The sequence below is a fragment of the Malania oleifera genome, chromosome 4 (genome assembly GCF_029873635.1).
Source record: "Malania oleifera isolate guangnan ecotype guangnan chromosome 4, ASM2987363v1, whole genome shotgun sequence".
Lineage (NCBI taxonomy): Eukaryota > Viridiplantae > Streptophyta > Magnoliopsida > Santalales > Ximeniaceae > Malania > Malania oleifera.
This window is the reverse complement of record NC_080420.1, coordinates 17,691,123-17,715,257: the sequence shown is the minus strand read 5'-3', so window position 1 is coordinate 17,715,257 and position 24,135 is coordinate 17,691,123. Positions and strand designations below refer to the sequence as shown.

The 24,135-nt window shown below is 35.5% G+C and overlaps 1 protein-coding gene across 1 annotated transcript; it reads right to left on the bottom strand.

The window, feature by feature from the left end:
• Positions 1 to 5,154: 5,154 nt before the first annotated feature.
• Positions 5,155 to 7,804, bottom strand: LOC131152830 (protein PAL OF QUIRKY). The gene is made up of 2 exons (XM_058104713.1): positions 6,498 to 7,804; positions 5,155 to 6,313 (listed from the first exon to the last, which is right to left on the bottom strand). Exons 1-2 carry the CDS (start codon positions 7,688 to 7,690, stop codon positions 5,446 to 5,448), a joined length of 2,061 nt encoding a protein of 686 aa, XP_057960696.1. The 5' UTR covers positions 7,691 to 7,804; the 3' UTR covers positions 5,155 to 5,445.
• Positions 7,805 to 24,135: the final 16,331 nt, after the last annotated feature.

The following is a 24,135-nucleotide window of genomic DNA, read 5'->3' as shown; positions in this document are numbered from 1 at the left end:
CATCGTAAATCCTTCGTACAAGTTTTGAAACACAGAGACGAATGTAATAATGTAGTGGAGGGGAGATGGCCGTGGGGTGTATGTTGCGGTGGCCGTATGGATGTGTTGGAGGGGAGGCCGTGTGAGTTAGAGATGGGAGGTGGAGATGGAGTTGCTGGATAGAATAATGGTTTCTCACCACTTGATCTCCATAGAGAACTACTTAGCATCACACTACACAATCAAGAGATTGGACAAAACTTTCAAGCTTTGACAAAGAAAATTTCTTTCAGCTTCCTTAATAATTCTTACAATGCTAAATATAAAGACTTAGCATGGTGACACAAAACATTAACAATCTTACACTCCCCACACAAGCATGGGAGACAAAGGTAATAAATACACCAACTTACTAGACACATTTAATACACTCATAACTTACTAAACACACACATGTAAGCTTGGTTGTCTTACAACATTACAAATTAAATACAAAGACATAAGCCAAATGAAAGTCAAATTCATGTGGGGCCCATGGAACCGCATGTGGCCCATAAGCTGTGTGGGGCCCACATGGGGTCTTGAAGTTGAACATGCTTCAAAATATGGACTGGAGTCTTCACGTATCGAAAGCCATCCATCATAAGTCTTCAAATAATCCATGTGTACCTACAAAATAATTTGTATAATTGTGGACATTTGAAAGTCGTCCACGCGTCACCATATCAGCGAAAGAGTGGACATCTGGAGGTCGTCCACGTGTCATTGTAGCTGCAAAGGAAATGGGTGTGGCATGTTGATCCCCATCATAAACTTTCCTTGAGGTTTCGAACAAATTTCGTGAACATTCCTTGACATTTGAGTTTTGGAGCACTTCCAATCCTTCATCAATTTATAGTCAAGTAATCATGTAAATTTTCAAAATTTGACTATTTTACCCTTTTCGTCTTGACATGAATAAATTAGCATAAAAATGACTAGAAATTTGTCCTTAACGACAAAATTCTCATTTGTTTGTAGTGCATTCAGAAAGTGGCGTTACATAGTTTTTTGAGTATTTGAAAGAAATTCTTCTTCTTTTCTCTTTTTTTTTTTTTTTTGAAAGAAATTCTTCACCAATGATCAAATTATTAATTTTTAAGGGCAATTGTGCTTATTTATTTATTTATTTATTCATTCATTACTATTATGTTTGAATAATATTTGTGCTATATCATGTGTAATGGTCAAAAAGTAGAAAAAAAAAGTTAAAAAAATTTAACTTGATAAGTTAATCAAAAGGTTATGAATGTCTCCTGAATCAAATGTGAATTTAAGTTTATAAACATTTTAAATTTGAATTTTTTTAAAAATATTTTTGACAATATTAACAGGAGGCCAAACTTTTTTTACTCTCATTTTACTTCATTTTATTAAGGATAAAAACAAAATCCAACACTTGTAAAACTAGAAACAATTCAATGAAATTTCTCTTTCTAAAATGAACAAGAGGAAAAAAAGTAAATGGTCAAAATTCTTCTACCATTTGACTCCATTAATTACCTCAAAAGATTTACCTAACCAGCGAAAAGGATTCCATAAAAAATGACCCAAGCTAAAAAATCATCCTCTTCCAACTTGTAGAAAGATTTTTCTGAACCTAAAATGCCAACTGAGCACTTTTTCATCTTAAACATATTATACTAACGCCAAAATCATTTTGAACAAAATTTGCATCAATAAATAATATTTTGATGAGTTTTATAAAACGTAACATGTATTATCATGCCCTCTATTAAAGCTTAATATATATTATTGGTGTACAACCTAATAGTTTAAACTTTTAGGTAAAGTCGTAATCTAGCGTGGTATCATAACTGGTTTCTAGAAGGTTTTGGATTCTAATCTTGTTGTTCGTGTTTATTCTGTGGTATTTAAAAAAATTATGTTTCCTGTCATGAGTATTATTTGTCATGTGTTTATCTCTCCATGTGCTGTTGGACTGCACGTACGGGGAGTGCTAAAACTCGAATATACATTATTGGCCCACAACCTAACAGCTTAAATTTATAGATAAAGTGGTAATCTAATTCCTTTGACTACTAAGCTGTATAAGATAAGTATTTGAAAGATCAATAAATAATATTTTCATGAGTTTTGTAAAACGTAGCGTGTGTTATCATGCTCTCGGCTACTAAGTTGTATAGGATAAGCATTTGAAAGATTTTTTCGAAGGAAGTCGGATCGGTCCAATCTTTCCATGGCCCTTAGAAAAATTCAAATTCAATTTTTATAGGAAGGCATTTCACAAAAGAAAGGTAGCTTACAATTATGCCAACCATTTCTCATTCTGCGTTAAGAGACAGCGAAGGGAACCTGCTTTATTAGGGAATTTAATCTTGTAAAAAAGCGCTTGGGACGTAGGAATAAGTTCTCCAAAATGGGCATGGTAAGGTTTTCTTTCCTTTTCTTTTTTAATTTTTATAGTTTCCAATCTGGCAAAGTGGAATTGTGGAAATGAATTCGGCACTTTGGTTCATTACTCTATGCAAATTATATGCTTGTTTGAGCTGTCAGGAATCAGAAGTTTATCAATAGTTTTTTAAATTCTATGTTAGTAAAACAAAGCATTAACTTTTCCATAGTTATTTGTTTTAAAAATACTATACCATTAATTTCTACGCGGTACTTAAATCTAGACAAGTGAAAAGCATAATTTGAAAAAAGAAAGATTTAGACCTTAACGTTGACACCCTTTAATTATATTGGAAAGAAAAGAGATTAAACTCAAAATAAAATGGTCATTTTTACCGAAACAATCTTGGCGATGCTGTGTAATTCTCTCTCGAGTAAATGGTGTTTTAATATAAGAGTAAGAATCTTTATTTCAAAAGTCATTGGTGTCATTTTCTTATACATGATTCTCTCTTGAGTAAATGTAAGAGTGAAAATCTTTATTTCCGAAGTGTTTAGTATCATTTATTTAGACTTGGTGTAGTTGATTTTAACTTCTTATTTACGTTTTACCTCTTGATAGAATGATTTCTTCAACATCCACACTTTATAATCTTTAAATTGCGCTTTGTAAATAAAAATAAACACCAAAACTACCTTATGCAGGCTCACAAGGCAAGGGCTACTCTTATGTACACTCCGTGTGGACCCAACACTTTGACTTCACCACTCTTTTGCTAAGTTATTATTACTAATCATAATGATTCAAGGCCAACTTTCTCTTTATTACCCGTTTAATGTCTATCCTTACATATTTAACTATTGATTAATAGCAATTTTAATTTGTTAAAAATTACATACCCTTAGTGTCTCAACTTGACTGCTCCCTTTAATAGTTGCCTACAACGGTGAATTTAATAGTGACCTACAACTGTGGGTTTCAATTTTAACAATCAATTATTCAACTCAAAGATATGAATGGAGGCCAATCATTCTTTTATAGTCTTAAATTCTTCCAGCCAATCAGACCCATTCCCATTATGAGATTAAAAAAAGGACCCAATTCACTAGTGGTAATGTGCTTGGTAGCAAGTTTGAAGTTCAAACCCATTGGAATTGAATTTTCTGGTTGTGTAAAAAATTTACCCGTTGGGAAGCAATGAACCTGCCCTTTCCTTTTATCCCTCTTAAATTTTACCGAGGAAATGACAGAAAAGAGGTTGCGGGAAGTGGGAGGAGGCGTGTAGCGGAGTCAGCAGCTAGCTCCCTGCACCTCACAGCAAAATAGACAAGGTTGGTGGCATGGATTGTGAAGGTAGCAGCTTTTGCGGACAATGGGAAGTAAAAGTCCAAAGAGAACATGCGTTGGCCGTGAATCATCAGCATCCCTCAACTAGCCTACTCGCCCATCTCGAAAAAAAACCTCGTACGTTTACATATAATTTAATCCCCAATTAATACTCACTTGGGTAATAAATAAATACAGAACAAAAAGCACCCTGTCACTGTCCCAGTCCCTGCGCAGCCACATGAGAATCAGTGGGCAGATATGTTTTGATCTGACCAGCTTATTGCGAGTTTAGTGTTGTAAACACCACCCGGTGCTGGCCATTTATTGTCTGTTTGCATCGCGACTCTGTTTGATTGTTACTGTGTTAGTTTAGAGGGAAACAGAGAGTTTAGGAAAAGGGGAAAAGGAAACTGATAAAGAGGAAAAGGTGCAGCCTACAGGGGAGAAAGGAAAATGGAAAGGAAATAAAGGAAGCTCTCCCTTTCTTGATGAAGGAAAATGGAAGAAGAGAACATGATTGTTAGCTTAATTAAATGGGCAAGTCCTTCTCATTCATTTTCCACCTATTTTTTGAGGAAGTGAGGGGGAGAAGGATTTTTCGCTACCGTTTTCCTTTCACTCTTTTCATTCATTTCTCACTAAAACCACATATCACCTATCTGTATTGTAATGGTTGCTCAGTTTTCCCTCAATTATCAAAAGAATCTAATAATGGTGATGGTGTCTTGGGCTGTGCATAAATGTTTTCCGGGAGAAGTTTTGACGTGGAAAGCTTGCTCATGTAAGCAGCCGCATCCCTAGATGATCATTGAGGTGATAGCATATCAGCTAGAACTCATCTGGTGCAGATACCTTGTGGATAGCTAAAACAGTGGATAACTTGATTTCAGGATTAAAATCCTTGAAGGTTGAGTTGGGTGTAGTTATTCTAAAGACTAAATGGATGTTGTTGGGTGTTGCTGCAAACTTGAATTTGGAAAGGCCTAAGATTGCCCCACAAATTTCTGCACCCCTGGAAAGGGTGGGTTTATAGAATTTGAGGGCTAGTCTTGACCTTACAGAAAAGATGTTATGCTTAAACTTGAATGTCAGATATTCATGGAAATAACTTATGTGCAGCTCAATCCTTTCAGATAAATTGGTGCGCTGACACAAAAGAAGAGGTCCAAGAGATAGATATCAGATGGTAAGAAAGCTGAGAAAATTAAATCTAGAAGAGAGGTCCAAGAGATAGATCTCAGATGGTAAGAAAGCTGAGAAAATTAAATCTAGAAGAGAACAGAAGAAACGGAAAAAAGTTCAAGCTAATAACCAGGTAAACCATTGACAATGATCACATACATGCTCACATGATCTCTCATGAAAAGGGCAGGCTGTGCAAATCATATAGCATTATATCATTTCATTAGTACGGGCTACAAAACCATATACAGAAATTTAACACCAAAGTATTACGACTTATAATACACATTTTATTAACTGATATGAACTGGACAAGCACACAATATTTGAGTTTGAACTTTTACAGTATGATGGTTGCAGACCACTTTTGTTTTCTTTTGACAATAACAACAATGTAACATTAAAGAAATTAAAAAGAAAACCAGAGTTGCTTATTATCTATGACAAATACATACCACAAACCAATACCAAAAACAAGACAGGGACGCTGAAATAGAAAATTTAAAAGCAAAATTAAACAAACCCATCCATTCAAAATTGTAGCTTCTTGCCCATTTGACCTACTGTGGCTGCGAAGTTCTGATCTGCTGCTTGATATTCTCGGTTGGAAGCTGAGAACCTGCTTCCGGCAACAGTACAGCAGGGGCTGTCATGGTCTGGTACTGAGGAGGGAGGGTGGGTGCCAGAGGCTGAGTGTAGTATAGCTGAGCATGAGCAGGATCGGAATATTCATAAGCATAATTTGCAGTAGCAGCTGAGGTAGGTGCAATGGACTGAGATGGGTGATGAATCTGAGAGAACCCAACGTATTGTTGCTGATGCTGGCTGGAAGGCACTTGAACTAAAGGGGAAGATGCTGCAGCTGTTCTGTACACACCGGCTGCCATTTCAGGTTTAGGTGGAGGAGCATTTCTTGCCTGATTGTATGCTGCAGAAGGGGGAATCATGGTGGCATTGGCAGGGGCTTGGGGGCGACTGGACGGGATAGCAGTGGCAGATTCATTCAAATTAGATTGCTGCATAGACAAGTTGTAAGCTTGAGTCGGTCTGGGGGGCATAAAGTAAACTGAGTATTGTGGATCAAGCTGAGGGTGGGGATGGTGGTGGTGCTGTGGCTGAGAAGGATATACAGGATAGTAGGACGACATTGGCATTGCCCCTGCGGGGTGATGGTGGATGTAATGGGGGCCAGCATGAATGAATTGCTGCTGAGGTTGCTGCTGCTGCTGCTCAAATTGGGTTGACAATACATACCCAGAATCCTGAAGTTGCTGAACCATATGGCTCCTAGAATTTGGATCAGAGAAATTAAATTTGGGATCCACAGGGTTAGCAGAAACCCTGTTGGCTCCAGAGGGTAATTGATTAACTGGGTCTTGATAAATGGGAGGTTTTTGGCGAGAAACAGCATTTGTCATACTACTATCACTGAAAAATCAAACAAACAAAAAGCCCCAATTCAGAAAATGATCACTACATCACAGCGAAGAACTAAAAATTAACTGAAATTGGAGCATATTTTAAATCCCTAAAAATTAAATTCATTAAATGGATATAGAGCAATCAAAAGCACTAAAGGTGGAAGATTAATATTGCCAAATCTCAGAGGTACCTTGAGACTGAGTCTGGGGAAGGCAAATCATAAAGACCACCCGGTCTGGGCTGCAGCTGTGCAGACACCTGCGCCAACTGTGGCGGCTGTGGGTGTGGCGGTTTCAGATACCCTACAGGCATCCCCTGCTCCGATCTCTCATCATCAGAAAAAACCCGATTCTGATATTCACCACCAACCACGGCAGAACCGATCTGCACACCCGCCGCAGCTACTGCAGTAGTGGGAACCGGAGGCGGAGATGACAAAATCATAAAACCCTCATCCTGCTTCTGCGCAGCAGCAACACTCATCTGCGAAAACTGTTCCTCAATCCCCACCTTCTGATCCTGCAACCTCACCCCACCACCACCACCATCCTCCACATGGACCCGAATCGGCGGCAAATTCGTCAACGACGGCGAAGACGAAGTAGAGCCAAACGACGAAGTCGTCTCCAACATCGGCGAATCCGGCACCGAGTGCACGTCTTGCCCTTGCTTACCCGTCTTGCTATTGCTAAAAGACCCAGCTTGAGCATCCACATCTCTAGTCAACCCTAAATTTTCCGAACCGCCGACGCCGTCGTCGTCAAGACCCAGCAAGCAATTAACCGATTGCGATTCCGAAAAACCCCTCGAGAGCACACCAGCTCCATTAAGAGCGTTGAGAAACCAATCCTCAGATTTAGCAGAATTGTCGAGAAGCGAGCCGATGGAAGACGCGGAATCGGGTTTGGTGGGGAAGATAAATAATCGGAGGCGAGAGGATTTATGAGAGGACTGAGAGGAGGTGCGATCGTACTCGTCGATCATGTTCTCGAGGTCTTCGTCGGTGGTGACGGAGATCAGAGAGTCGAGGTCTTCGTTGGGGAGCTGGTACTTGAGGGTGAAGGGACGGCCGCTGAGGAGGGTTTTGGAGAGGCGGGCGGATAGGTCGACAAGGGAGGACTGGCGCTCCGCCACCACGATGCGGGTGTCGCCGCCGACGTAGCAGAGGGACTTGTCGTGGGGCCGCGGCACGATGTGGCCGCCGTAGCTGCACATAAGCCGGAGCTTGCTGCCGGCGCCGGCGACAGCAGGAAGCGGCTCGTCCCAAGAATCGGTGTTTCGGGAGCGCGGGGACGAGTCCACCGAGTCGGCGTAGCCAAGTTGGGTAGCGGAGGGGGCGGCGGAGACGGTCGGAGAGGGGGCAGGAGGCGGCGGTGGGTCCATGGCGCGGTGGCGAGTTGGGTGCTCCCTTCTAAGGAGAGAGATTGAGAGAGAGAAAGAGAGGGGGTGGTCGGGACAGAGAGGCCATGGTCTTATAGTTGGTCCAGCAGTTTTATTTTAATTATTTTTTGTTTTATATTAAATAATACTTTTGGAGAGAAAAAAGAAAACAGTGGGGACCACTGGGGCTGGGGGGATCCAAGTTGAATTAGAAGGGAAATTGGGAATAGGGATTTTGACAGCTAATTGGTTGGTTGGGTGCGTGAGTGAGTATAGAGTATAGAGTATAGGGTAATCACTACTCACTTTGGAAGTTGGGCCCATTTAGGGGAAATTCAGGTCATGTGGACCACTGGATTGCTTCTATAAAATTTTAAAATAACACTATTTATTTATTTTTTATTTTCATCAAGAATTTTATTTTTTAGGCATAAATTTGTCCAACATCTCACAAAAATGCACACAATTTTCAAAATGCAAAAAATATAAATTATGTACAGTACGCACATATATACATAATATACATGTGTATTATCTAAAATAATACAGGATGTATCTCGAGAATGACATTCGTTAATCTGCATTCGATTATAAAATGTCGTAAATTTACTTTAAGCGTTTGTTTGATAAAAAAATCAAGTACATTTTAAACGACCGTGTTGATGTAAAGAGGTAGGTGGTGGATTGGTGGTAAATGAACTCCTTAAGTCAAATCTTATCAAAAGTGTAAGGATAGTGATGGTAAGAATTATAAAAATTGTAAAAGGGAGGGAAAAGGGGGGAGGTGAAAGATTCAAGTTAGAAGAGGTTAGGAGAGATAGAGAGGGAAGAGACTAAAGGAAAAAGAGAGTTAAAGGGAAATAGAAAAAAAGATAAGAAGGATGAAAGACACTCAGACTTGTTCACCACTAGGTTATTGTATTATGCTTGTTGAATTGAAAAGGAGCACCACTTATAATAACCAATTACATGCATTTTTTATAGTTCTCTCAAGTCAAATATATATTAATTCTATGGTTACAAATATAAATTCTAAATATTAAATCTTAAAATTATAGTTCATTTTTAAATTATTTAAAACTTAATCATAAATTGAGACTATTTCATAAAATTAAAAGTCCAATTTATTATAATTGACATGTTTTCCCAATGCTTATCTTTGCCTTTATCGCCTGGGTGACTACTTACAACTTCTATGTCATCTAAGTGATAAGTGATTCCATTCCTAAGGTGATCTCCGCCTCACCTACAATGTTTGTTTTACAACTCTTCTAGGAGATTCTCCTTTCAAACACAAGGGTGACATATGATTTACCTTGCCAAAGTGACTTTTTTTAAAGTGACTATCTTGTTTGAATGATCACCATCATATTCCAAGGAGGTGTACAAATATGATACAATCAGTCTATCTGGATAGTCATCAAGGTGATGTTCTTAGTCTAATGAAGTATAACTTTATACTGATGAATGGTTATTTATGCTAGAATGAGAATGGTATGAAAAGCTAGTTTCTCATTTAGGGGCAACACTAGGCGAAAAATCTACCACCCTGAATATTCTTTTTCGGGCTCTATGAACTCCTTAAGGAGTAATTGAGAACAAACTCTTGACATCCTTATGGGGTATCATCGGTTTTTGTGTGGGATCAGAAGTCCCGTGGATAACCTATAAGAGAATGGTATGGAGCATCACTCTTGAATCAAAGGTTGGGATGGGCATTTATGCTTGCCCTTGGGTTTACCATTGATCGGTACCATATAAGATCGATTGGACTACTAATAGATGTTGAACCATCATATGTTTGTCTCGAGCAGTGTATGGTGTTGCTTCCTTTACCTCTAACTTATGGGTGTTTAGTGGCAACTATTCTTACACAAGAATTATGTTGTAGGATGAAAGTTACATTCAGTACTATAAAGTGTGAGTGCGTTCCTCGACGACCATCTTAATTGTAACAAGACTATCACGTAGACAACACTTGACCATTGATGGATCTATGAGTCTTTTCATGTATTTGAATGACTGCAGTTAGATAGGGCTTGGTTAAGTTTTGTGACTCTGTCTCACATTCAAAAAATTACGACAAGTGATTTTTTTGGCCTTGAGATCTAATGCCCTATGATAATTGGTATCATGGTGGGTTGCTATTGTTGTAATAATGGATTGGATATAGGATGCACAGTGGAATAAAAACACAACAAGAAAATCAAACTCAACTAGAAAACATGAAATAAAAAGTACAACAATAAGATTTACGTGGTTCAGCAAAATCTACATCCATGGAAGCAATCGGCACAAAATTTCACTAAGAAATTTGAGAATACACAATACACTTCACAAAGATCTCTCCTATATCTCACAATACCCTTAGATAGGGATAAATAGGCTTTCCTAAAAAGTTTCCCTCCAATTACCCAACCACCCCAACATTCAAATTCAAATTTTGAATTTCTTCTTGTAGCCCAGGTGCACTTGTCAATGAAAATAGGAGATTAGTTCACGAGTCAAAGAAGCCCACTCATCGATGAGTCTATCCTCTCGTCGACGAGTCTTTAACTCAGAGAGTTTATGGCTCTTGGTATCTACTCGTCAACGAGCATAGGACACTCGTCGACTAGTCTTCTGCTATCAGTACAAGAAGACCTCTATCTCATGTTTTCCTTCCTTTGTTTGTGATTCCCACCAAGTATAAAAGCCACATGCAAATACAACAATCTCCACCTAGTCAATTACATGTCCCTTAGGAGTTCCCGAAAACATGACTGATTGCTCTACCTTGAACTTGAAATGCTCGGTTGGGATCGTCTCCCTTCTAGTACTTAGAGACATGCACCAAGTCCACGCAATGCTGCTTGAACTTCCCGATGGTAACTTCAGCTTCTACCATCAACCTCAATACAGTTGTAGATTCAACACCCAAAGACTTTGCCCTAGGCTTCCAATAAGATATTCCCACAATAGTAAACACAAAAGCTACTGCAAGTTTTATATCACCAAAGCCCCCTGCATAGTCTTCAACAAAACTAACAACTGATGGTCCACTCCATTGCTTGCTGAAACACTCCATTACACAATAATAGAGGACCTTTGACATATCCCGGACATCAGAGCCCGTCCTTGGCTACTGAGTGGTAGACATTCCATATTGATTCTCCATAAAACCCCCTTGATACGGCAAACAAAGTCCTCTTGCGGCTCCATCCACAAAACTATCCTGAGATGATACCATTATCCCTATAGATTTGTCCATTCGAATAAGAAAACCAAGACCCATCTTGATCGTACCCAAAACATTCATGTCAAAACCTTTCAACAGAGTTCCCAACTGATTAGCCTCAGTTAATGCATTTCCAGCCAATAACATGTCATTCACATACAACAGATACATTACTTCATACATCACTATCACCCTCTTCCCAACTAGAAGCCTCACCAATTTATATATGAATGGTGGTCTAATAGTGCACATAGGCCCACCGTGATCTTGCTGATTTCCCGAGCTGAAACTCCCTGCAATACGACCAATGTCATTGTTGCCCTGAGTTTGTTGCTCCACTTGCATCACATGCCCATTCATATCGTGATATTGTTGACCTGAGATAGAACTTCCCACATTTTTGCCCTAAGTCCTTAACTCTGCCTGAATAGCATGATTGCTGCTGCCGTAGTTTTCTGGCATTAGTTTCTTTTCCTTTACTTGAGTAAGCCGCCCTATGACTTTAACAACAAAAGTCATATCCTTGATCACCCCTTTGCTTGCCATAGGATGATCCAGCTTGCACCCACCTTTTATATAACCCAAAAGATGTATTGTCCGGACAAAACACCAAGCCTAGATCCTCCATCACTAGAATAGTGCACCAGTGTACATCCACTCACAATCGAGTAGTCTACCGCAAAATCTGCTCATAATTCACTTGCAACTTTTCCATCTAACGATACCTTTGGCAATCGGTCACACGAGAAACGCATCATACTCATTGACTTCACCAAGAAGTACCCTATAAGCCCTGCATATGATCTACCCTGCTCACAAAACGCTTTGTACAAAATCAGCATACTCAGTCTCAATGGCTAACATGAGGATTTCTCTCATAGTCTTGTACTTCACCTCAACCATAAGACCTTAACATCAGGCTTATGCCACGTGAGATAAAGCAAGACCTTCCATGATACATTCACGTAAAACATATGTCTATCATTTGATGCTATCATCATCGGTCTCCAAACATCTGAATACATGTAGTCACTTATATGCTTCAACTGCATATGCACAAGGTATCTGATTCAAATTCAATAGTTGCTGCTCCACCTACAATCGTAACACCCCGCAGTATATAGATATTTCCGGCAATCTTTTCTCCTTTCATCATTATTGAGTTGCCTTCACACACTTCATTTCTCATTTTTCATACTTGTAACAAAGTCTATTACAGTCTAAAAAACCCAATGAAATAACATTCTTTCCTAGACCCTCAACATGCCTTACATCACATATGGTTCTTACAACACCAACATGCATTTTAATTTTGACATTTCCAATACCAAGTATTTTGCATGAAATATTATTTCCCATCAAAGTGCAACCAGTATTGACTGACCTGTAGGTATCAAACCATTTTCTATTTGCTGTCATGTGATAAGAGCATCCGGTATTTAGGATCCAAGAATCATAAATGAGGCACTCCGAACTTGATGAAATACATAACATATCCCCATCACTGCACTCTGAATCTTCTTTCACTACATTTGCAGATTCTGATGGACCTTGCCAATTTTCATAATTCCCTTTCTTACACTTCGGACATTCCGGTCTTATGAGCCTAATTTTACCACACTTAAAACATTTCACATCCTTCTTCTCCTTCCCGGACTGCAACCGAGATTTGCTTTGGGACTTACGTCTCTCATATTCTTGATTACTTTTCACAAGAAGTCCTTCACCATGTGAAGCTTCATCGCTAATCACTTTTCTTTGATGAAAACCAAGCAATGCACCTGTCACCTCTTCCAAATTCAGGCTATCATTGCCCCATGTAAGAGTTGTAACCAAATTCTCATAATAGGTATGGAATTTAATAGCATCAATGCTTTGTCTTCCTCCTCGAACTTTATATCAACAAGTGCCAAATCACTCACAATTTGATTAAAAATGTTGATATGTTGGTTCAAATTCAAACCCTCAACCATCTTAAGCCAATACAACCTTTACTTAAGAAAAATTTTATTAGACTAGGATTTAGACATATACCGGCTTTCTAACTTTCTCCACACATCCGCTGGAGAATCCTCCTCCATCACATGATAGAGAACTTCATCAGGCAAACACAATCGTATTGTAGAAACGACCTTTGCTTCCAATTCTCCCCATGTTGCCTCATCAATTCCAACCGGTGGAACGCCAAGTAGAGCCTTAGCCATTCCTTGTTGCACAACTATATCCTTTACTCTCCTCTGCCATAAACCAAAGTTCTCAGTTCCAAAAAATTTGACGAAGTCAAATCTTGCAGAAGATGATCCCGAAATTATATTAACAATCACTCTGATACCAATTTTTTGTAATAACGGATCAGATATAGGATGTATAGCGGAATAAAAATGCAACAAGTAAATCAAACTCAACTAGAAAACATGAAATAACAAGCACAACAACAAGATGTACGTGGTTCGACAAAGCCTACATCCACAGAAGCAAACAGTACAAAAATATTACTAAGAAATTTGAGAATACACAATACACTTCACAAAGATCTCTCTTTCATATCTTACAATACTCTCAGATAGGGATACATAGACTTTCCTTTGGAGGTTTCCCTCCAATTACCCAACCACCCCAACGTTCAAATTCAAAATTTGAATTTCTTCTTGCAGCCCAAGCGCACTCATCAACAAGAACAGGGGATTCGTTGACGATTCAAAAAAGCCCACTCGTCGACAAGTCTTTAACTTTGAGATTTTCTGACTTTCGGTATGTACTCGTCGATGAGCACATGATACTTTTCGATGAGTCTTTTGCTGTCAGCACAAAAAGACCTCTATCTCATGTTTTCCTTCCTTTGTTTATGATTTCCACCAAGCATAAGAGCCACACACAAATACAACAGTTTCTTTATGAGGTGAAATCGATTTAATACCATTGGCATAATCTCTTTTTTTGAAACCCAAGATGTGATATCAAGTGGAGAATGATCAATTGACCCTTAGGGTAGGTATTAATCACTCTCTCCTCATTTTTCTTTCTTTATTTTTTTTTCTTAAAAAACAAATTATGGTATGCATTGCGTGGATTAATTGAAGTTAGCCTTTAGGATATTGTTATGAGGGAATTGGATGCTTGACATTACTATATTCTCTACATATGATACAATTTTACTTGGTTGAAATTAAGATGTTTGCCTTTAACATGGTAGGTATTGAAAAAACCCTATAAAATTCCTCCTATTTTGTTGCCACATGAGTTTAGATTTTCATCTACTAATATTCTTGTCATATACTTGCTCCATAGTCAGAGGTAATATTCTTAGATCTATGGAAATGAAAGACTTTGAGAGATTTTCCCCAAAGCATCTTTCTTTAAACTTAGAACGTTAATATTCCATAGAGAGATGAGATTCATATATACTAACCCTACTGGGTGTGGACTCAAAGGGGACCATGGATGTCACTTAAAGGACTATGTTGCACCCTTAAGAGGTCCCTATGCATTGAGTTCTAGAGGGACTATGGGTTAAAAATTTGTTATACCAGAGCATTAAGGAATTGATAGTTATGTGCTTGTGGCTTGGCGGCCAAGAGGACTTTGTTTGCCTATGCTAAGGGGCACTAGGATTTGATTGCCAGAGGGGCATACAAGTTGTGTTTGCCAATGAGCATTTGACTTGTTTTGGCTAGGGAGCATTTTGATATTCTTGTAAATTTTAGTGCAACTTACCCCAAGGGTAGTCAATTCTGAGTTTGTAGTGGAAGTATGAGTTTGAGACTTGAACTTGAGGGCAATCAAATTGGAAGTTAGCCATAAAGGATTAGGTTTGAAGTTGGAATACCATAGGGAAATTGGAGTACAAATCATATATAATGCTTGTGCTTGAGGTAGGAATCAAATAATGAGCCTTGGGTACAAATATTGAAGTTGAGTAGAGATATTATAAATAGTATGTTAAATTGGCAAGATAGTGGATATGTGCTATAAATGATTGCTTGAGCTTTTTTTGAAGTTTTAGTTGAAGATCGAGGTGTGCTTTAGTCAATTCGGACAATGATAGAGTGGGCAAACATGTCATGGGCTTACATTATTGCATCCATGTCAAGTGCAAGAGGGATGTATTGATAGCCCTAGAAAGACAAGTGAGAATGCAGATATGTCTCGAAAGTGACTGTTGTCAATATGAATTCAATTATAGAGATGTCGTATATGTACTTCGAGTGTCTCTAATGGTACTGAAAATTGATTAGTTTAGGTGAAACACTAGGTGAGCATCCCACCACCCTAAATGTCCTTTCAAACACCAAGTAAGCACAATTAGGAGTGGTTGAGGGTGGACTCTTGACATCCTCAAGGAGTGTTTTGGGCTTCTATGTGGGATTGGAAGCTCTATGGATGAACAATTGGATAATGGCATCGTGTGTCACTTTCAACCTAGAGGTTGAGATGATGGGCATTTGCCCCAGCCATGGTTAACCCTCTAGTAGTACTATTTTAGACTCATTGGGCTGTCGATGGATCTTGAACCTTTGTATGTTTGTCATGTGCCCTTTGTATAATTGCAATGAGCTTGATTGTTTGCTTTGTGATGTCTTCCTAATTTAAATTGAAATATCTAAGTTGCCTCCAAATTAAGGGAACATAATTGATTGATTTACTATTGAGATCACTAATAACTTTTTCCTTTCTTTGTCTAATAGAATAGAAAAAGAAAAGTTGAGGCCTCATAGAGCAAATAGTACAAGAATTCACTTAAAATAGTTTCTAAAGACTTTGGAGGAGAATTCCACATACTCAATGATGCATCTTGTTTAGGCCCAAGCTTGGCTAAGTAGTATGCACAACCATTGCATTTGTGAAAAACACGGTTAATATCATACTCCCAATCTATATGAAGTAAGAAAGGATATGATACATACAACTAAGTACAGATGATGAGGAGCCACCACAATTTCTAAATTAAGAAAATAGCTTCCTATGAATTTTATTCTAGGATAATTTTTCTAAAATCCTCATTTCGAGCAAGTCCCATTACAAATACTCCAAAGATCAATACACATTTTGTAGCATAGCCCGTATAAGATCCCAAATTATGGCCTTGTTTAAATGTATGTCACAATTAGAAACACGAGAAAATGTATACTTGAAAGTTGTAGTCTTTTTCTAAGTTCTTTAGAAAAATTAATTTGATTATTTGTCAAATTAATTAAATCTTATCACTAATCATTAAAAAAAGGAGTAAAGAATATTAAGCACATACATATAAAAATAAAAGAGTACAGAATATTAATCACATACATATTAAACACATAATGGAATATGTGGCTAACTATCATTAAAGAATGCTACATAAAAATTTTCCATGTATTTTGATTTTTTTTTTTATCAAATATAAATGGGAAGAATACTTATCCATATACATATGCGGCTGAGGTGATGTGTGATTTAACCTTTTTAGTTATTTTGATGTCATTTAAAGTAACAATTAAAGATACGTGGTGATATTTAATTGGCACGATAGCATAATCTTTAATAAAACCTAGGAAATTGGTGAATGTTTATTAGTCTTTATTATATTATATGGCAACTACAAATTTAATAAATAGATATCTTAATAACACATGGATCCATAAAATTTGACTCATACCTTTGATTGGCTTGAAAATTTTCTTTCATATACTCATGTTCATTGTTATCATATTTAACGATTGATCTAATTAATTCATTCTGTACAAATTTCTTAATCTTGTACAAATTTCTTGGATCCTTTGCTCCAATAGTTATTGTTATCTTTGATTTTTATATTGGCTAAATTGTACCAAGTGTTTGTCTCACCAAATATTTATGAAAAGTAAGGTGTGCTCCCAAGAGATTGGAAGGGGGGGAGGGGGTGTGAATTAGGTTTTTAAAACTACTTTAGAAAAATATAACCTTTTTTAAATCTTAAGTTGATTTTAATTACACTAATCAACAACTCAAGTCTTTATCAACCATCTAATTGTGGTAATATAAAGATGATGTTACCAATTCAATTTTCAATACTAACAATTTCAGATTTGATTTTGTTTTTAACAATGAATAAGGATAACTTCAATAAATAGTTTCAAATTACCTATCTATAGTATCTTGTATATCTTGTAAAATAGATGAGATAATCAGCTGCATATTCAACAATTTCAGCTTTAAATATTTCAATAGAAAATTTAATTCAATCATAAACTCCTTATTTTAAATCAGTGTTCAACAATATTTTGAAAAGTAAGGTGTACTCCCAAAAGGGAGAGGGGAAGGGGGAGGGGGGTGAATTGGGTTTTTAAAACTTTCTTTGTAAGTTCCTGTTTTACAAATTCTTTTAATTAAGTATTAATCCCTTTTTCAATTTGAGATAATTTGCAATCACACTCTTCAACACAGCAACTTCATAAGTACAATTGATTTATAATAACCAACACTCAATCCAATCAATGAAGTAAGCTTGATATTGTAACATGAAATAAAATAGAATATTTAACCAAGCTTCCAAAATTCAAATATTGATATTAAGTATCTTGAATTTAAGTATGTAACCAACCAATATATTAATGAGTTTTGGTATTAATCAATCAATGTACTCCCTTGTGGTTTCCGCAATATATTGATCAATCAACGTACTCCCTTATGGGTTTCGCAATTCCCAAAGACAAATTAATATCCAGCAAATTAAGTACACACCCACGCAATTTATAAGTGTTGAAATTTAAAGAGAGTAGGGAAGAGAGTGACATTGAAATTTTTATGAGGTTCGACTGTGATGACCCAAAAATATATATATATATATATATATATATATATATATGATTAAAGTATAATAATAATAAAATAATAAAAATAGTCATTAAGTTAATATCAATACGGAAGTGTTTTTCTGTAGGATCCTTGATTCCATGTTTGATGCCTAAGAAAGACCTTGTCTTAGCGAGTGCTCAGAGACCATTGCGGCTCAGTCGCTCCCTGGAGGTCGGCCTGGTCAAAATGGAATTTCATAGGATAAACAGGATAGACACTGTTTGTACACGTAAATAAGTATATATACATAAAATAGTGTTTTGACAGACATAATTTGTAGAAATACATAATAAGATGATAATAATATAGGTATCATATGTGGGGCCCACAAGACTATGTGGGGTCCACATGAGTCCCGGAGCCACAAGACACTGTTTATATACGTAAATAAGTACATAAAATAATGTTTTAACTGATATAATTTGAAGAAATATATGATAAAATAATAATAATATAGGTATCCTATGCGGGGCCCACAAGACTGTGTGGGGCCCACATGAGTCCCGAAGCCGTATGGAGGTTTACACGAGTCTCAAAGTTATGTAGGATGCATAAAATCGTATAAGAGTTATTCGAGTTACGTAGGATTCATTCGGGTCTCGAAGTTGTGTGGGGCCCACAAGACCATGTGGGGCCCACATGAGTTTTCAAAATTTAAATTTAATTCTTGTTCAAAAATAAATAATAAAATAAATAAATACTTAAAATAGTTTATAAGTAATAACAATGATAATAATAATGACAATAATGATTAAGAAAAATAATAAAATAATAAAATAATTAATTAACTAATTGATTAATTAATTAGGTAAGTAGTTAATTAAAAATTTATTTAATGGGAATGGTGGCAAGCACTCCCACATGGCCTCCATCCCCATCCCATACTCAACCCATGCCTTGCCCATCCCTTGCCCATTCTTTAATTTTAAAAAAATTATAATTTCACCCATCTCCCCACACTTTTATAAATTCTATTTCTTCCCCAAAATTTTCCTATAAATAGGGAGCTCTCAACCTTCATTTTTCACAACAATTTTCTAAGGAAGAGAAGGATTAGTGAGTGAAAGAATTTGTGGTGGAGTGAGAATTTTGAGTAAGTTCTCACTCACCCACTCTTTCCGATCTCATATCTTAAAGATAGTTATTGTGTTCGTAGCACACGGTAAAAGAAGAAGGTAAGTAAATTTGATTATGTTAGTATTTTTATTCAAAATTTATACCCGAGTTTATTTGTAAGTAAATTTGATTATGTTAGTATTTTTATTCAAAATTTATACCCGAGTTTATTTGTAAGTAAATTTGATTATGTTAGTATTTTTATTCAAAATTTATACCCGAGTTTATTAGTAAGAAAATTTTGATTATGTTAGTTTCTTTTTATTTTAAATTCATACCCGAGTTTATTATGTACGTAAATTTTAATTATGTTACTTAGTTCCACAAAATTTCCATGAGTTTATTTTTACGCATATTTAATTATACCAGTTCTATCTTTAGTATACTTGCATCTATTTTTGGGTTAAGAAATGTTCCAATCCCCTCGGGTAAATTTTCAGTATTTCTTTCTATTCAAAAATAAAATTATATATATTTTTAACGCAAAAATTGTGTGGCATGAGTTTATTTCTACGTTACATTTTTTTTATGTAAATATGAGTAAAGATGAGATTTTCACGATATTATTTTAAATTGCATAAATTATAATAAGATGATTTTCAAACCCCTTATGGCAACGAAAGTTCAAAGTTACAGATGCTCGGTACCGCAGCTTAAAGTTTATACGGATCAGAGTGCACCCACACTGTTTACAGAGTGGTTATTTATGTTAGTGGATTTCTCCTGAGTGCACACCTGGTTTAAGTCCAGGACTTAATAAGGAAAATCTCACTTAAGTTTACGTACGTTGATTTAGTTTGGTCGGCCAGCCAACTAAGTCCAGTCTTCGGACCGCACAACCCAGTCATGGGGGTAAACATGACTTACGGCAAACAGGCCTAAGGGTGGTTTTTATAATATATGTTTATACATATTTAATTACGTATACAAGTTACTGATGATTTGAAGGAAAAGTATAAGTTTACGTGAAAAGGATCATTCTGGTGCTTAAATGACGATCTAAGGAAAACGTATAAGGAAAAGTATATGTATGTTTATCATTAAATGTTTTTACAGTTTTAAAGTTAAAAGTTTAATTTAGCAGTTATAATATATGATTATAAAAATTTACTGTTGAAATTGATGACAAAAGTTTTATGCAGAAATTTTTAAATTTATATTTATTCTAAAAGCAGTCTTGAAGTTATATTATTAAATATTGTTTTACGAAATTCTTTAAAAGCTCATTTTAGCCACACACTAATAATAATCTTATTTACTTACTGAGCGTCGTCTCACCCCAATCATATTTTATTTCAGATAACTCTGAAGGACATGTCGGAAATCAGGCTTAGCAAGCATGCGGGTGGGGATTAGAAAATAAAGATTAATTAGAAATATAGTATGATTTCAGATATTTACGTTTGTGTAATTTTCTTCTTTTGAAATAAGTGATTGTAACATGAATAATTAGCGCTCTGGTTTGAATAAAATTTGAGTTTATTTGCTTCCGCTGTAAATCAGTAGTAAAAAGTTAATATCCCAGGCCCCTCGGGGTCGGGGTGTTACATCGACACTATACCACTCCTTTAATCGGGCCGAGCAAACCTCTTACACACTCCTTTAGTAGGATGAAGCCCTCCTCTCTAAGCGATACCCCACACTCGGTAAAACGATTCAATAACTTGAACCATAAAAAATAACAAGAAACAAGAACAAATTCTTGTGTACAAAGACACTCTCACAAAATAGTTGATTAGTACAAGTTAGAACACTAATATACTTCAAATTAAATATCAATAAAAAATTAATTTGAAGCTCAAGATTCTAATCACTAGGTTTTTCTTTAGATTGAAAGAAGTTTAGTAAGAATACAAGAACTGAGTAGTTGTATCAGCATGAATTCAGTGTAACTTTAGTAAGAATATGTGAGCAAGAGAGCTTTTGAAGAGTATTGAGGATTAGAGACATTGAATGCTTGATTGCAAGTAGTTGTCTTGTAAAAATCCTTTGGCTTTCCATGTATTTATAGAGTTCTAAAAGTAATTCCTTGTTGCCCAAGTTTTCGTGGAGTATTTTCCAAGTTTATATAAAGTTTGGAGCCTAAGCAAATAATTTTGAAGACTTTTCAACGTTGCTTTATTTCAAAAATTACGAACGTCAGTCGCTTGACAAAAAGGTATCAGTCATCTGTCACGTTAAAAATTAGCGTATTTCAAAGTCAGTACTCTATTAGTCGCCTGAGTGTGTTCTGTCAATCGCTTGACTACTATTAGTTACTTGAGAAAGATTTGTGAGGCGCCTGTCATAGTTCTATTTGCCTTCCTTGAAAACCATATAAATTGTCAGTTGCCTAAAAAAATTCAATCAGTCGTCTGAGAGTGCAATTTCAATGTTTTTAAGATTTTGTTTTTGAAAACTCTTTTGGCTTTTAAACTTGGAATATTTGATTTGAAAAAAAAAAAAAATTGTTTCCCAAGGTTTTACAAATGGGTCTCTAAGTCCGTAATCATTCCTAAAGAGTTTCAAAGCATCTGTATTGATTTTAAATTGAAGTACTCACACAAGACTTTCTTAAGACTCAAAACTCTCTAAACACGAAGTCTTCATGTATATTCTTTGTTGAGTCCATCTTGACCTTGAGCTTCGATATTCTTTAAACTTTCATTAGATTTGTCAATCTTTGATCCATTGAGTTTTCTAATGTTTGTTTCCTGAAACATCATCACTTTAAACAAAACATGTTAAATTTCTTTGATTTGTTATCATCAAAATAAGATTCGTAAGTCTTGTTAGGCCAACAATCTCTTACTTTTTGATGATGACAAATAAAGAGTAAAAGAGAGTGAACCTTGAAAAGACTCCCCATTACAATAAGCATACTTTTAATAATGTTTTGAAAATTTTCAAGATCGATATATCAAACAAGTATCAGTGTGTTATAATATATCAATCAAGTATTAGTGCATCATAATTCATTTTATCATATCATAAAAATCATTATTAACAATATCATATCATATATCATATTCTACATTGCTTAAACTTTCTTTATCTTTGCATTTTATCTCCTCAATTTTGCTCTTATTAATTCTGCTTTTATTTTTTCTTAAACTTTCTCCCCCTTTTGACATCAATCACTACAAAAAATCAGGATATTAGTGACGAATTTATAAGTATTAGTGACGGTTTTAAAATAATTGCTATATCTACCGTTACTACTAACTACTAGTGACGAATTCTAAATTCGTCACTAATAATGGAGTACTTGTGACAGATTATAACCGTCACGAAAATCCTAATACCGTCACTATAAATTCTATATCGGCTCAGCTCAAATTCTTTACTAATAGTAGGGTATTAGTGACGAATTACAAATTCGCCACTAATAATAAAGTATTAGTGAAAGATTCAAATTCGTCACTAATAGTGAAGTATTAGTGAAAGATTTAAATTCGTCATTAATAGTATAGTATTAGTGAAAAATTACAAATTTATCACTAAAAGTACATTATTAGTGATGGATTTGAATCAAATTCGTCACTAATAGTGGAGTATTAGTGACAAATTACAAATTTATCACTAATAGTACATTATTAGTGAATGATTTGAATCTTTTACTAATACTTTATTATTAGTGAGAAATCTAAAAACCGTCACTAATACTCCACTATTAGTGATGAATTTGAATCCTTCACTAATAATTAAAAAAATTAAAAAACTTTTAATACTAATATTTTTTAATCATCAATTCCTGTAAAAATCTGTAATTACATTTTCACATACATAACCTGAAACCATAATTACTATAAAATTCGTAAATCATTCAAAATTTCGAATTCAAAGACAAATTCAATTAAAATAAAGAAATAACATTTGTTCAGATAACAATAAAATGTTAAAAATTCAAAAACAAATACTAGTACAAATTCAAATTAAAATACAAAAATTTTATTTGTTCAAATAACAATAAAAATTACAAAGAAATAATCAAAAGTTACATCCGATGACTGTAGTGCATGCATGCATGACATCGTGCTGATTTTATGACAACTGCAAACCCTACAAATTAAGAGTCATAAAAAAAATTTGTATACAAATGGAGAGCTAACGCTTAGTACAATCAGGAAAAATAATTATATGATATAACAAATTCGCAAAGATTTCATAATCATGTATATTACACAATTTGTACGGTTGTAATATCAATAATGAAAAAATAATGTCAGTATTTAAAGTTAAACACTGAGTTCACATATTTCCATTGAGTTGCACACTTGAAAGGTAGCCTATAAAGTCGAAGGGATGATTAGAGAATTGGTTTATATAGATCCTTCCTAGTTGAAACTATATATAAAAATGACATTGCTAGAAAATTGCAAGGTAATATTTCCATTTATTCATCAGAAGGGGCGTCCCTTTTGAAGCCAAAATCGATTTTTCTTGATATCTAATATAATGCATGAAAGGGTCTTTGAATGCTTTCTTGAGTTGAAGCACCAGCTGGTTACTGCTCCAGTATATATTATGTTTAATTACCTTTTAATTTTTTGAAAGGTAAAATTGAGTGAATTCATTAATAAACAAAGCTCAAGTCAGAGGCCTGAGGATAAATAGGAAACCAACAAGACAATAAAAACAGTGAGCAGCCAACAAATAAAAAAAAAAACTGAAGAGAACACCAATAATAGAAACTGCCAAAGCAGCTGAATCAGCCACTGAGAATTTGATACTGTTCATTAACCATACGTGTAATTATTATCTTAAGATTGAGACACCTTTAGTTATGGAGGTTGTTTTATCTTTTTTTTTTTTTTTGTGATAGTGTTTAAAGTCTTTTAGGTATGTTTAGTCATGAAACTTATTTTATAATTTTTTTCTAAGATGGTGTTTAATACCTTTCAAATAGTTGATTAATTTTTTAGGACATGAGGTTAGTCTGTCCTTCTACCCTAATCTCCAATTAAATAATAAGGTCTAATATTTGAGTCCTCTGTTGCCCTTTTGATGAGCTTAGGTGCTTATGAGCAGTTAACATGGATCCTTATGTCATCCTCCTTTGTTGTACTCAGGAGCAGAAAAGCAGCATTACATCAGGTGGGTTTTCAATCAGTTTGAATTTATGCCTAAGAAATTATAGAAGGAAAGTGAAAACAATTTTTGTTGATAGCTGGATTAGTGTACTTACAATGGGCATTTAAGCTATGTGCTTAATGGTAAAAGTGATCATTGTAATGTATATTATACAAGTTTTGTCACTGTTATGTACAAATGACTGATACAGGGCAAAGGTCTCAACTAGAATGGAATGAGAATTTTGTATTCA